At 48.8% G+C, this 14029-nt stretch overlaps 1 protein-coding gene across 1 annotated transcript in view; it reads left to right on the top strand.

The window, feature by feature from the left end:
- LOC147736659 (glutathione S-transferase P 1-like) overlaps positions 1 to 11425 on the top strand; it is a 62902-nt gene extending 51477 nt beyond the window's left edge. Inside the window, exons 6-7 of the mRNA XM_086953800.1 lie at positions 8662 to 8769; positions 10366 to 11425. Of these exons, the coding sequence (XP_086809926.1) occupies positions 8662 to 8769; positions 10366 to 10554 (297 nt within the window). The 3' untranslated portion in view covers positions 10555 to 11425. The remainder of the gene's footprint in view (positions 1 to 8661; positions 8770 to 10365) is intronic.
- Positions 11426 to 14029: the final 2604 nt, after the last annotated feature.

The raw sequence follows: 14029 nt of genomic DNA, 5'->3' as shown, positions 1-14029 counted from the left end.
CCTTGGCGCTGTTCGGGGGTGAGGGCATCTGAGAGTCGGACCCCGTCCACTGAACCATCTTTTTCCCCGGTCCTTAGGAGATCAGGGAGAGGCTCTGAGTCTTCTTCCGCTCCGCTGTCTGTAGCCATCAGGAGGCTGAGCTCTGAGCGCACAAAGTGGGGTTTGAGTCTATTGGCGTGGAGGACCGGGAGGGGGTTCCGTGGAGATTCCATATCAATGAGATAGGTGACGGGGCTCTTGCGCTCGACCACTTTGAAGGGGCCCGTCCACTTGTCCTGCAAGGCACATGGTTCGGTGGGGGACATCACCCACACTTGTTGGCCAGGTTCGAATTCGATGGAGGAGGCATTTTGATCGTACCATTTTTTCATGTCCTCCTGACTGGCCTCCAGGTTCGCTTTCGCCATTTCTCTGAATCGCCTGGTTTGATTGCGTAGGGTCAGGAGGTACTTGAAGACATCTGGGGGGGTCTTTAGGGGGGCCATCTCCCAACCTTCTTTGACTAGGCTGAGGGGCCCTGACACCCGGTTGTCCATACAAGAGTTCGAACGGGCTGAAGCCGAGGGACTTCTGGGGGACTTCTCGATATGCGAAGAGGAGGCACGGCAGTAGCACATCCCACTGGTGACGGAGGGGCTCTTCCAACCCCCCAATCATCCCTTTGACCGTGCGGTTGAACCGCTCGACGAGTCCGTTTCCTTGAGGGTGATAGGGGGTCGTGAATCGGTAGGTGACCCCGCACTGTTGCCAGAGGGACTTCATATATTTTGAAATAAAGTTTGTGCCTCTGTCGCTGACGACTTCTCGGGGAAAGCCCACCCGGGAGAAGATCCCCATTAAGGCCCGGCCGACCACCGGGGCTGTTACAGTTCGCAGGGGAACAGCCTCGGGGTAGCGGGTGGCGTGGTCCACCAGTACCAGGATGAACCGATGTCCTTGTGCTGTACGGGGGTCCAGGGGCCCCACAATGTCTATGCCCACCCTCTCGAACGGGGTGGTGACAACTGGGAAGGGTTGCAGAGGTGCTTTAAGTTTGCGGCCGCTTTTCCCGCTGGCCTGGCACGTGGGGCAGGACCGGGAGTGGTTGAGGACGCCGTTTCTCATCTTGGGCCAGAAAAAGTGGGTCACCAGGCGACTGTAGGTTTTGTCTTGACCCAGGTGTCCAGCCAGGGGGACATCATGGGCCAAATTTAACAAGAAGTCTCTAAAACGGAGGGGCACCACCAGCACTCGACTGGCCCCTAACTCCGCGATTCTCTGTTCACTGTACAACAGGTCGTTGTCCCAATAGATCCAATGGGCTCCGGTGGTGTCCCCTGCGCTCTGGGCGAGGGCTTGCTGGCGGAGTCCCTCGAGGGAGGGACAGGTCTTTTGTTCTTGACGGAACTGTTCCTGGGTGGGCCCCCCCTCTTGACACCACTGAGCCAGGCTGGGAAGGTCCTGGGGCTGAGCGAGCCCTTCGGGAGTTTGTTCTGGGGGGTCGGTGTCCTCTACTGGAGCGATCGGGGGAGGAGGTGCTGGCCATTCGGGTTCTTCTGGTTGGGGGATGGTACGGGCGGCCATGGACCGGGTGGTTACACACGCCCAGTCCGGGAGGCCCAACATCCCCAGGTGTTCTCTTCTTTCTACGGCGGCCCATGGGGAACTCTCAAGATCATTTCCCAGGAGACAGTCCACGGGGGCGTCATCTCGGACCGTCACCTTCAACATGCCGGATACTCCCCCCCATTCGAAGGGGACGCAGGCCATCCGACATAGACTCTCCGAATTGTCGGCTGAACGGACGGGGCAGAGAATGTTCGGCAGGATCTGCTCTGGGGTCACCAGGTGACAGCGGACGGCCGTCACACTGGCCCCTGTGTCACGTAGGGCTTCAGCCCTGCGCCCATTAATGTTCACCCACTGACTATATTTTCTGGTGTTGGCGGGTAGGAGAGCCCGCGGGGCCATGTCCCTTCCCCCTAGGCACGCTAGAACCATGGCGGCCGGTTCCCACTCTTGTTGTTCTTGTTCGCATTCCTCCTGTTCTTCGGAGATTTGTTCTCCCCCCAGGGCGGCGGCAGCTACCTGGCGGGGTCTCGGAGTCTGGTTCTGTGGACAGTTCGGGTCATTGGCGTAGTGGCCGACTCGCTGGCATCGGTGACATGTGACATTGGCTCGGAACCCCGGGCTCACCGGGGGGTTGCCCCGGTTGGCCGGGGGCGGGGTGCTTGCAGCGGGAGCGGCCGGGACGGTGTCTCTTCCCCGTCCCTGGCCTCCTCCTCGGGGACGGTGCTGACCTTGGTTGTTCCGGTTCTGTTCGTGTGGCCCACTCCGGCCTACTCGAGTGCTCTCCCACCGGTCAGCCTCGGCGGCGAGCTGCCGTGGGTCAGTCAATTTACTGTCGAGGAGGTGCTGCCTGAGCTCGACGAAGCAGTTGTTAGAGAGGTGCTCCCACACCATGAGATTAAAAAGTTGCTCGTAGGTTGTTACATGGCTTCCCTTGATCCAACCCTCGAAGGCTCGGCTGAAATAGTTTACATATTCCACCCAAGTTGTACCCGGGATCCGGGTACAGTCTCGGTACCTCTGGCGGTACATTTCGGGTGTGAGCCCATATCGGGTGAGGAGGGCCGCCTTCATGTGGTCATAGGAGGTCATCAGATGGTCTGGGAGCTGTAGCAGGGCATCGCGGCCTTCATTGACGAACCTCCCCCATAGACCGGCTCCCCAGTCATTTCGATCAATCCGGTGGGAGGTCATGGCGATCTCGTAGGCCTTGAACCACTGTTGTATGTCGTCATCTCGGAAATATTCTCGAACGACATCCTTGGGGATGTGTACTTTCTTTTCTGTCGCTCCTGGGGTGTGCGGTTGCTCGGGCACCCCCAGTTCTTTGTTCTGTTTCCGTAGGTTTATTTCTGCTAGATTGCGCTCGTGTTCGTACGCTAATCTCTTTTCTTCAAGCTCTCTCTGCCTCTGTTTTTCTTCCCGTTCTTCTCGGAGCCGCAAATGTTCTAGGTTCAGTTTCTGTTCTGCTAATTTGAGCTCACTGTCCATTTTGAGTCGGGCCATTTCTAACTCATGCAGTCTGCTTTTTTCTCTCTCTTGGATCTCTTCCTGCGAGAGACCCGTTCTTCGCTCCTCGGGAGCCGTGGGGTTCCTCTCTGATGCTGCAACGTTTTGGTCCGGGGTCTGACGGCCCCGGTTTCTGCCCATGACTCAATGGCGTGCTTGAAATCGTCTTTAGTACTCAGACCGGTGGTAGCAATGCCTAGTTCAATGCAGAATTGTTTCAATTCACGATGGCTGTATTCTTCCAATTTCTCCATCTGGAATTTCTCGGTGGATCCGCTCTCTTTGGTTGTCATTGTGTTTCCGTCGTGGGGTGAGCTACTCTCTGTACGATTACGCGTTGATTCGGATCGCGCCGCTGGCCACCAATGTTAGACGGACCGGGAGGGTCGGCCGAGGACAATGGGAGAGGTCTCCAGGGAGAACCCCTCCAGCGATCGTACAGACAAGTAACTTCCCCCCCACAGACGTACACCACACAAAGATAAGGTTTAACGTTCTTTATAAGTGATCTTTAAGTATGGTAGAATGGTACATGGAGGTCTGGACTCAGGGGTCCCCTCGATTCTAGTCTCTTGGATGGGAAGGGGGTAGCGGGACAGTCTTATTACCAATCTGGTAGATGCGATGATATGATGAATAGCTCACAATCCTCGAGCTCGGCGTTCTAGAGGGACGGGCCGCGGCAGCGCCGGCAGGTCCCGAGATGATCGTAGGTAGCGACGGTCCGCGGCGGCGCCAGCAGGTCCCGATGAAGGTGGTAGTTACAACAGTCCGCGGCTGTGCCAGCAGGTCCCGACGAAGATGAAGGATGCAGAGGGTTGCGGCAGCGCCAGCAGGCAGGACGATAGTTCGCAAGGCAGGACTACGGCAGCGCCAGTAGTCCGTCAAGGATGAGTTCTTCACGGTGTCTCTCGACTCCAGGATACAACTGCCTTCCTGCTCTGGAGCTGCCCCAGTTATAGGTCTGGCGCCCTTTGATGTCCGGACCCTCGCACTTGGAGGTCGGGAGGTCCGGGATGAGGGAGTCCAGACACCCAGCAGGGGGGTGGAGACAGCGCCCGGGGGAGCTGGGGGGCGATCGGCACCTGGCGGGGGAGAACCATCGACACTTCTTTCCCCCATTGGTCTGCCAAGTGGTCCGTTCACCTCCTGGGTGGATGGTGGTGCCGGGATGTCGGGGCCTGGCCAGGCCCAGGGTTAGGGTCGATCTGAGGCCACGCGGCCTCGTGGTGCAGTTTCCAAGATGGCGGCCGGGCCGGGCGAGGGCCGGTAGTGGTTCGGCCCCATGATTCAGAGATGTCCGGGGGCAGGAATCCCGTAGGAGACGGGTTGCGGGGTGCTTCGGTGGGTAACACCTGGAGAGCCGGGGCTTGGGCCCTGTCATGCGGGGGGGGAAGCAAGCCCTTCCTGTGGCCTTTCCAACACTGGTGTAGAGACGTATTGAGTCAGATCCTTGGAGTGGAGCCCTCAGACCCTGATAGAGTCTGAACAGTGGGGGTTGTAGGTGGTCTTAGGTTTCTGGCTATTCGAGCCCTGAGAACTCTACTCCTGGTGTAGAGACGTATTGAATGAAAGCCTTCGTAGTAGAGCCCACAGACCCTGGTAGAGCCTGAGCAGCGCTGGTTGTAGCTGGTATTATGTATCTGGATCTTATGACTGGAGGATCAAGTGACAGATGGACAATTTGGAGACACGATGAAACTATTTTCCTTGTGGACAAGGGAGGTTTTTAAGAGCAACCTACACTTGAGAAAGTTATTTTCAACAATGAGTTGGCATGGTGGTATGTTCCACATGCATGAGCCCTGCACACGAGAAGCTCGCCCTCCACTTCCGTTGCATCTTCTTGGATCCGATGTTAGAAGGTGTCTGTTGGCAGACCCTAGACCTCTGGAAGACGGAGGACACACATCAAGAAAGATAATCCAATGAGAGACCAGGCAAAGATTAGTCGTTGAGACACAGGGTTCAAAGTACGATCTTTTCATGGGTGCCAGTAAAGGGACTTCAGTGCCAGTATGATGGGGCCATGGCATTGCAAGCCGAACAGAAGATGATTGGCAGCGCCCTGGGCTCTCGAAAGGTTTTATGTGGATATGTTGGAGAAGGTACTACAGTGATGTAAATGGATATTGTCACAAATCGCACTAGAGAAATGTACTACCAGGAGTGGAGTAGTGACAATAGGGGGAATTAGCGACAGCAGCAACTGAGGTCCAGTGGGTGTGTGGAAAGCTGGCTACGTTAAGGACTCACTCTGTGTGAGATAGAGGGGGCTCTGGGCCCGATTCACAGAACTAACTTAAGACAAAATCCTAACTTACTATCATTTTGGTATTCACAGAAGGCATTTAGGAGTCCTAAAGTTAGGAGTCCTAACTTTAGGACTCCTACACTGAGAAAAATCCTAACTTTAAGACTTTTTGTATTCACAGAAGGCATTTAGGAGTCCTAATGTTAGGACTCCTAACTTCTGTGAATACCAAAATGAGTGAGTGCCTTCTGTGAATACCAAAATGGTAGTAAGTTTAGAATTTTTTATCTTAAGTTAGTTCTGTGAATCGGGCCCTCAGTGTCTCTGACTGAGCCCTCAGCACCACCATGGTGTGCTAAAGGGAGAGTGTGCAGGTTCAGAATGCGGCTTATAAAAAAAGTTGTCAGAACTGTTCATGCTTTAAAGATGCCTTAAAGAAAGTTAGCTTATTAAATGTAACTCAAAATTTTCAACTACGGAGGTTTGTAGATTTCTCTATTCGAAATAAAAAACAATTTTATAGTAATTTTTAAAACATAATTTCCACATACCCAAAATTGTGTGTGTGAGAAAGAGAGGCCCGCACTTTATCCATCTTGCAATCTCCTCTTTACTGGATTACTACATCATTTATAACCCACATTCCCACTGCTTTTAATTTAAGATTTTTAAAACAAAAAAAACGTTAAGCTTCAAGATACAAAACACCTTCTAAATGATTATGCAACAGAAAAAAACTACCAGATATTGCAACCTCCATTCTGAACTCAGAAAAACTGGAACAAAGTTGCTATTTGAATGAGTTTCAGAATACAAAAATGAAATAAAATGAGTAATTCTCTAACAAAATCAGAACCCTTAACTTTCTCTCTGCTGTTTTCTGGTGCTACATAAAAAAATGGTACAGGCAATTGGCCTGAATTTGGCACACTGGTGTGATGGTTAACTTTTGTAATTAATTTTTTTGCATGCATATGCCACAAAAATAAAAAATAAAAAAAGAGTACATGCTCTCATCAAAACAAGCCTGCCTTGTGCTTAAGTATTTTTAAATTGAAAAAACTTTGACATATTTGGCTGATTAACGAATGGTTGGCCCGTCTCACAAAGGTAAACTTCAATGTTTGGCCTGAACTTAGTCCAAACGTCTACGTTTAGGAGTTTGGGAATTCACAAAGGGCATGTAAGAGTAGTATCTTTATGTGCGCACTCGGTGCGGATCTCCGCCCCACATGTGGACGCAAAGATAGTACATGAAATTGTCCTTAGTGAATCACCCAAAGTTGTACACTTAACCGTTTGTTCTAAGTTTAGGCCAAACATCTAAGTTTACCTTTGTGATTAGGGCCAGGTTTTTTAAAACAACATGCCTCTCAACTGAGCCGCGGAGCTTATTTTATTGTTTGTAAAAGAGAACAGAATAAATCCCTGTAGAAACTGGCTCTGTATATGCTATACCAAAGTGAGGGATAGAGTGCACAGAGTCCAGTGGAACCCCAAAGGCAGGCAGAGGTAAAAGTAAATAGCACCTTACTCTCCATTTGTGATAGTGTGGACGACCAGTAAGGCTTTATCAGAGGGCCATGTTAAGTACTTATTGTACACACTCAGGCAAGAAATAATGTCACACACTCAAAGACTATACTCAGACCAATTTGTTTGTATCAAAAAAATTTCTTTAGTTATTTTAATTCTAGAACCAAGCCATGCCTGGTGGAGGTAAGTGAACTAATACTTTTTAAAACCTTATGCAGTGATTTACAGTTGAATGCAGGTTCAAATGCATTTGGTTGTGTTACAGGTAAGTCAACAGTCCGAAATTACTTTTTAGTTAGTTTGTAGATTAGAGTACACATTACTTATTGGATTACTTTTTATGTTACTTTTGCTGATCAGTGTGATATGCCTAGATTCACACTGAAACATTTCCTAGACAAAGGGTAAGTAATTCAGTTTTTATAGTTATACAGTTTTTCAATGTTTCATACAAACCAACTCCACACAAGAATTTTCAAGGAAAAGCAGTCAAAGCAAACTTATGAAAGGAAATGAAGTTAACGGTTTGCAGGAAAGTACTTATTTGTCGGAGTTGGTATTCTGGGGTTAGAACCAGGGTTCCCCCAGGGTCGAGGATGCACTCTCAGAACACACTCAGCAGCACTAGGGCGGTCGGGTGCAGAGTGCTGAGGCCCAATGTTATCCAATGGGAGATAGGGGGCCTCCGGTTGGGGGCTGCTCACGAGCAGGCCACAAGGTTGTGAGAGCAAAGCTCCTGGTGTTAGGCTCAGGGCAAAGGTGGATCAGAGTTAGCACACAAAGTACACCCACACTGAGGCAGCGGGTTGTAGGGTGCTGTTTTGGCATCCGGTGCCCTGTTGTTTTGAATTGGAGTTGCAGGTTTTGGGTCTCGCCTACGCAGCGCTCATGCGCTACATAGGAGGGCCTTTAGCCGTTGTTCTGCTCATTTTCAAGCACACACTCGTGCTTGTGACAGCATCCACAATGCGACTGTTGCTCGCTCCCGCAAGGCGGATGGTGCCACAAGCACGAGTGTGCTTGAAAACAGCTGCATTTGTTATTCCCTCATGCAAGGCTCTCTCACCAGAAAACCAGCTGATGTTACACTTTTAGCATTAGCATTGACTTACTTCCGCTCAGCCAACTACGAATCCTTTCAAGTCTATCAGAATTTGGTTTATTTACTCTGATCAGGCATGACCCTGGCGCTGACTTCACTCTTGGGTGCATTCCTCCCTGACGTGCTCTGGTGGCAGCCAGCATAGCTCAGCGCGGCTCCCCACTTCGTACGTGTCTGTGGGGCGCCCTCCGGCTTCCCGCGCTTGCAGGTTTATATAGCGCCAACTCAGCATCGGAGTGCTGTGCCCATGTAAAGGTTTAACTTTGGTAAGAAGTTATGTTTGCAGTAACAGGCACTGTGTTGATGAACACTCTGCCCACGGCCACACATGCTGCCCACCTTGCTATCTTCCAGTGGCCTCACTTTCATAACACTCCCTGAGACCTATCGCTAGGAGCATTCATTTGGAGCCAAGCTGCCGCCGACTCTTCCATCTGGAGTTATATTTTGATCTTAGTAAAGTATTTGCCGAAAGCTAAAAAAATAAGTACAGGAAAAGTCAGCGTAGCAAAGAGCCTACCACGCCACGCCTGCCTCATTTTGAAAGTGTTTTTTGTTCCGAAGGATCAGATAGTTTAAATAGCTTGAATGTGTTGAGGTTGTGAGAAAACAAACGGGGGAAGTACACATGCATGTTGTGGATGCGATACCGAGAACTTTGTGCCTGGATCATGGGTTTAACAAGTCTTATGTCAATTCTTACCTCCTACAGGACAACGGAAAAGAGAAATATGTTGAGAACCTTCCCAAACAGTTCGCCCCTTTTGAGAAACTTCTGTCCCAGAACAACAAAGGAAGTGGATTCATCGTGGGCAGCAAGGTGAGGGCTTCTACTCAGGAAACCTCCGAAACAAAATCTATTGATTGGCATGGTTCACCAATCGATGTACAAATGTGTGTTACAAAATACAGCGCTATACTGATTATTCCTAACATAACCCTCCCGTGATCTGTATCACATCAGCAGCATTCCTAGTCCTGGCCAGCAGGTCTCACTCAGTCCTATGCATATTCAGCAGCCCTCTCAGCCCTGGCCCGCAGGTGTCTGTCAGTCTGTGTATCTTCAACAGCACTCCCAGCCTTGGGCAGCAGGCGTCACTGAGTCCTGTGTATCTTCAGCAGCACCCCCAGCCCTGGCCAGCAGGTGTTACTCTATCTGTGTATCTTCAGCAGCACTCCCAGTCCTGGGCAGCAGGCGTCTCTCAGTCCTGTGTATCTTCAGCAGCACTCCCAGCCCTGGCCAGCAGGCGTCAATCAGTCCTGTCTCACTTCAACAGCACTCCCAGCCTTGGCCAGCAGGTGTCACTCAGTCCTGTATATCTGCAGCAGCACTCCCAGCCCTGGTCAGCAGGCGTCACTCAGCCCTGTGTCTCTTCAGCAGCACTCCTAGCCTTGGCCAGCAGGTATCACTCAGTCCTGTGTCACTTTAGCAGCACTCCCAGCCCTGGCCAGCAGGTGTCACTCAGTCCTATGCATATTCAGCAGCACTCCCAGCCCTGGCCAGCAGGTGTCAGTCAGTCCTATGCATATTCAGCAGCCCTCTCAGCCCTGGCCCGCAGGTGTCAGTCAGTCTGTGTATCTTCAACAGCACTCCCAGCCTTGGGCAGCAGGCGTCACTGAGTCCTGTGTATCTTCAGCAGCACCCCCAGCCCTGGCCAGCAGGTGTTACTCTATCAGTGTATCTTCAGCAGCACTCCCAGTCCTGGGCAGCAGGCGTCTCTCAGTCCTGTGTATCTTCAGCAGCACTCCGAGCCCTGGCCAGCAGGCGTCAATCAGTCCTGTGTATCTTCAGCAGCACTCCGAGCCCTGGCCAGCAGGCGTCAATCAGTCCTGTCTCACTTCAACAGCACTCCCAGCCCTGGTCAGCAGGCGTCACTCAGCCCTGTGTCTCTTCAGCAGCACTCCTAGCCTTGGCCAGCAGGTATCACTCAGTCCTGTGTCACTTTAGCAGCACTCCCAGCCCTGGCCAACAGGTGTCACTCAGTCCTATGTATCTTCAGCAGCACTCCCAGCCCTGGCCAGCAGGTGTCACTCAGTCATATGTATCTTCAGCAGCACCCCCAGCCCTGGCCAACAGTTGTCACTCATTCTCGTCTCACTTCAGCAGTACTCCCTGTCCCGGTGAGTAGATTTCCCTGTAAGAGGATAACTGGACTCCTCCTACGTAGTCCCAGACTTGCCTACATGAAGCACACATGAACTCATAAAGCTCACGATATGAATTTACTACACAAGTAAGCATCCCGCAGCTCTTTAAAGATGGTGCCCTCATGGTGGTGCCCTACTCATATTGCACATTATTGTATCAGCAGGGAGGTTCAGTGCAGTGGTATAGCTCCATGCAGGGGGGGGGTTCTGGCTTGCGGAGGATAACACTGGACTGTGGCTATTAAATGTGCTCTTCTTTCTGACACAGATCTCCTATGTAGACTACTGTCTGCTGGACATCCTGCAGATCCACCTCGTACTCGCTCCCGACTGCCTCAAGGACTTCCCTCTGCTTGCAGCCTATGTGGACAGAATTGCCTCCCGCCCCAAGCTGAAGGTGTATCTTGAATCAGAAGCACGTAAAAATAGGCCGATCAACTCCAATGGTAAGCAGTGACTGCAAAAAGGCGCATGGTGTGGCCTTCAATTCCAAAAACAGGCCTTGACCCCCAAATGATTCAGTCATCAATTTCAACAACAACCACCAGTGACCACCCAAAACCAAATTATTCAGTCATAAATTTAAAAAACAACAACCTATAACCATAAAAAAACTAATTATTCCATCATCAGTTTTAACAACAACGAAGGACCTGCAAAAACCAAACGATTTAGTCATCAATTTCAACAACGACAATCAGTGCCCACCAAAAACCAAAGGATTCAGTTATCAGTTTCAACAACGACAATCAGTGACCACCAAAAACCAAATGATTCAGTCATCAATTTCATTGACAACAAGCAATGACCACCAAAATCCAAATGATTCAGTCATCAATTTCATTGACAACAAGCAATGACCACCCAAAACCAAATGATTCAGTCTCAATTTCAAAACAACAATTAATAACCACCAAAAACCACATGATTCAGTCATTATTTCAACAACAACCAGTGACCACCAAAAAACAAATGCTTCAGTCATCAATTTCAACAACAACCAATGACCACCAAAAATTAAATGATTCAGTCATCATTCCAACAACAACAAGTAACTGCCAAAAACTATAGAACTTGATCATAAATTCGAAAAGTAACCAGTGAATGCCCAAAACCCCAGGATGCGACCATCAATTCCAATGGCAAGCAGTGACTGCCCAAAAATTTAGGACATGACCTACAATTCCAGAAACAAGCAGAGACCGCCTAAAACCATAGGATGAGACCACTAGAAACCAGCATAAAGCATGTGACCCTCCAGAGGCTGTCAACAAAGAATGTTTTACTTGTATGTCGGTTTAAAATTAAAATTGTGTTGTTCTTTTGTCTGCTTCAGCTTGGAAGGTGTTTGTATTAAGCAGTGCTGGTTGTTTAGCTATCGCAGGTCAAGGGCAGGCGGATAAAAGTATGGAACAGACACATTAAAAATACATTATGTCCATGCGGAGAAAGTGGTCAGGTCATTCTCAAAAGCTAATATCTTTCTTAAAAAGAAAAGTAGCTATAACTTTTATTGCATTAATTATGGTGTGACGCAGGTGAGTCAATCCAAGCTCAGCCCCTCTGTTGGGAGGGCGTCTGATCTAGCTTTGGTTTCCAGATCCATATGCAGTTCAACAAAGCCTCAGGTCTTCTTGTACCATGAATTGAACAATCGTGTTGCCATCCTTAAGTAGAAGCCTTGTTGGTCAGGTATCTCACTTGTAAGGGTGGTGGCTCCCTCATCGCTCCTCATGCCAGTCTGTGAAAGGAGCACCTCCCAGGTCTTCCGCCAACCGGAATAGACCAGGAAGCATCTGTACAGCTTCTTCTGTTCGAGGTCATCCTCATCAGGAGTCATGTTCATAACTCTTCCACTCTTCAATAGGTCTTTGGGAGTATGGGCTCTCCACAGTCCGGCCTGGCAACATTTAATGACAACGGTGGCATTGTTGTTCCAGCCAATACCCAATCTGTCCAATCATCTGCACCACATACCTTCTACTCAGGGCAGTAATCACATATACCATGGTCCTGGTAATACCTGGCCACCATTGGAGGTTTTTTAATGATTAAGGCGTTATTAACCAATGAAGTTCTGAAGTCAAGAGATCCTTCATGTGTTCAAGGATAGCATCAACACAAGCTGAGCTTAGGATCTGAACCTCTAATCTTGGGTGATTCATAATCCATAGGGGATGAGGCTCCGGGGTGGGACCGACCAGCACCTAAATGTGCCTCAGAGTTTCAGAGCTCCAACGAGGGTCCCCATTCCTCGCCCTGTTGGAATGATCCCTGTTAGATGAGGATCACTGCCACAGCGGCCCCTGTAGGAAATGGCTGAGTCCGGATTCTCGCTTTAGGCTGCTTTGGTTGGAACCAAATGGAGCTCACAAAAAAATGTGGCCTTTGGCCAAGCCGCACATACTACTCCTAACCCATGCCCCATCCCTGATATACACTGTCCACCTGTATAACCTCCCACTTTCTTTAAGGGCAAACCCCACTATTGTTATCCCTAAAACACTCCTTTTCTTTCATAAAATTCCCCACAGGTTCTTCACCAGCCCGCCCGCTCTATGCTACGGTTGTCTCTGTTTCTTGCTTGATGCTGGTATTCCCCCTACTTCTCGTCTCATAAACCTTGCCTGTCACCCCTTGCTTTATTGTGAGCTCTCACTCACCAACAGAAAAAACACTCCCCTGAGGTGCACTCTCTTTACTCCCCTTCCAAATCCCCCATTTCACCTTCCCGTCCACCACTTTTCCAGCACCTCCATCTGTTTAATGAGGTACGTTCTGTTTCCCAGTAGGGCAGATATACCCCATCATGTCTGAACAGTAATGTACATCTCCACTGAATTTCCTTGTTTTGCCCACTCTGAAGTTCATCTCTTTGCAGAAACCCAAGCTCTGTCTCTTTCCTTGTGTGGTCTATTTATGGCGGCCGGCTCCCGGTCCCTCTCCACACCCTCCTGGGCAAAAATTGAGAGAAAACAAATTTCATCTGGGACAATTTTGTGACTCAACCCCTCCTAAGAGCCACAGGGTTTTGATTTCAAACCGGTAGGTCCATGTCCAGCAGACAAAACACTACGCAGTGCTGTGCGGGTGGTGTTCTCTGGTGATGATTAGTCCTATAGATTAGTTCATGGACACTGTGAAACTTCAAACCATCTTTCTTAAATCAATTAATCACTCAGAATAGCACTAAGAAACACAGTATACAATTTTAAAATCTTTATTTCTAAAAACAAAATCGAATGCATAAAATGTGAATGGTAACCACACACAGTGCGAAATGAATGCGGCAATGCATGAAAAAGCCGCGAAAACAATACACCCTATCACTACTTCTAAGCAATAAGATAAAATGTATCAGAAAAAAACAAGCCTTTAAATCGAGTTTTTTATAAATGGATCACCCCGCCTGCCTTTTCTCAGTAAGAAATTGCTGCTTCGTTGTACTCTATCACAGTCCTTGCACGGGACTGAAAATCATTGCCGGACTGGAAGCCACATCTCTGCACCGGTGAACAGACAAAATATCGACTCCAAAATATCGACTGGACATAATATCGAGTTTTAAATATAGACTGGACAAAATATCGACTGGACATAATATCGACTACAAAAATATCGTTTTTCAGGTAAGTGAAGTAATATCGACTGTTTAAAATGTAGATAGCAAAAATATCGAATTTTTAATAATATATAATATTTTATAGTGTATTTTTATGTAATAATATGTGTGAAAAGTGTGTATTAATGTTATAAAATATTTTATTAAATGGAATTAGTTTTTTTAATAATTGCGTTATGTAATTCTGTAGCGGGTTGTGGGTTTATAGGGGAATAGGGTGGGAAGTAATTTAATAATAATTAATTAATTAATATATGTTTGTAAATATTTATAATTAATAATTAATTGATAATTCATAATAATTAGTTAA

This window comes from Lissotriton vulgaris, chromosome 1_2 (genome assembly GCF_964263255.1).
Source record: "Lissotriton vulgaris chromosome 1_2, aLisVul1.2, whole genome shotgun sequence".
NCBI classification, from domain to species: Eukaryota; Metazoa; Chordata; class Amphibia; order Caudata; family Salamandridae; genus Lissotriton; species Lissotriton vulgaris.
The sequence above is the reverse complement of the archived record's forward strand: the minus strand, read 5'-3'. Positions and strand labels throughout refer to the sequence as shown.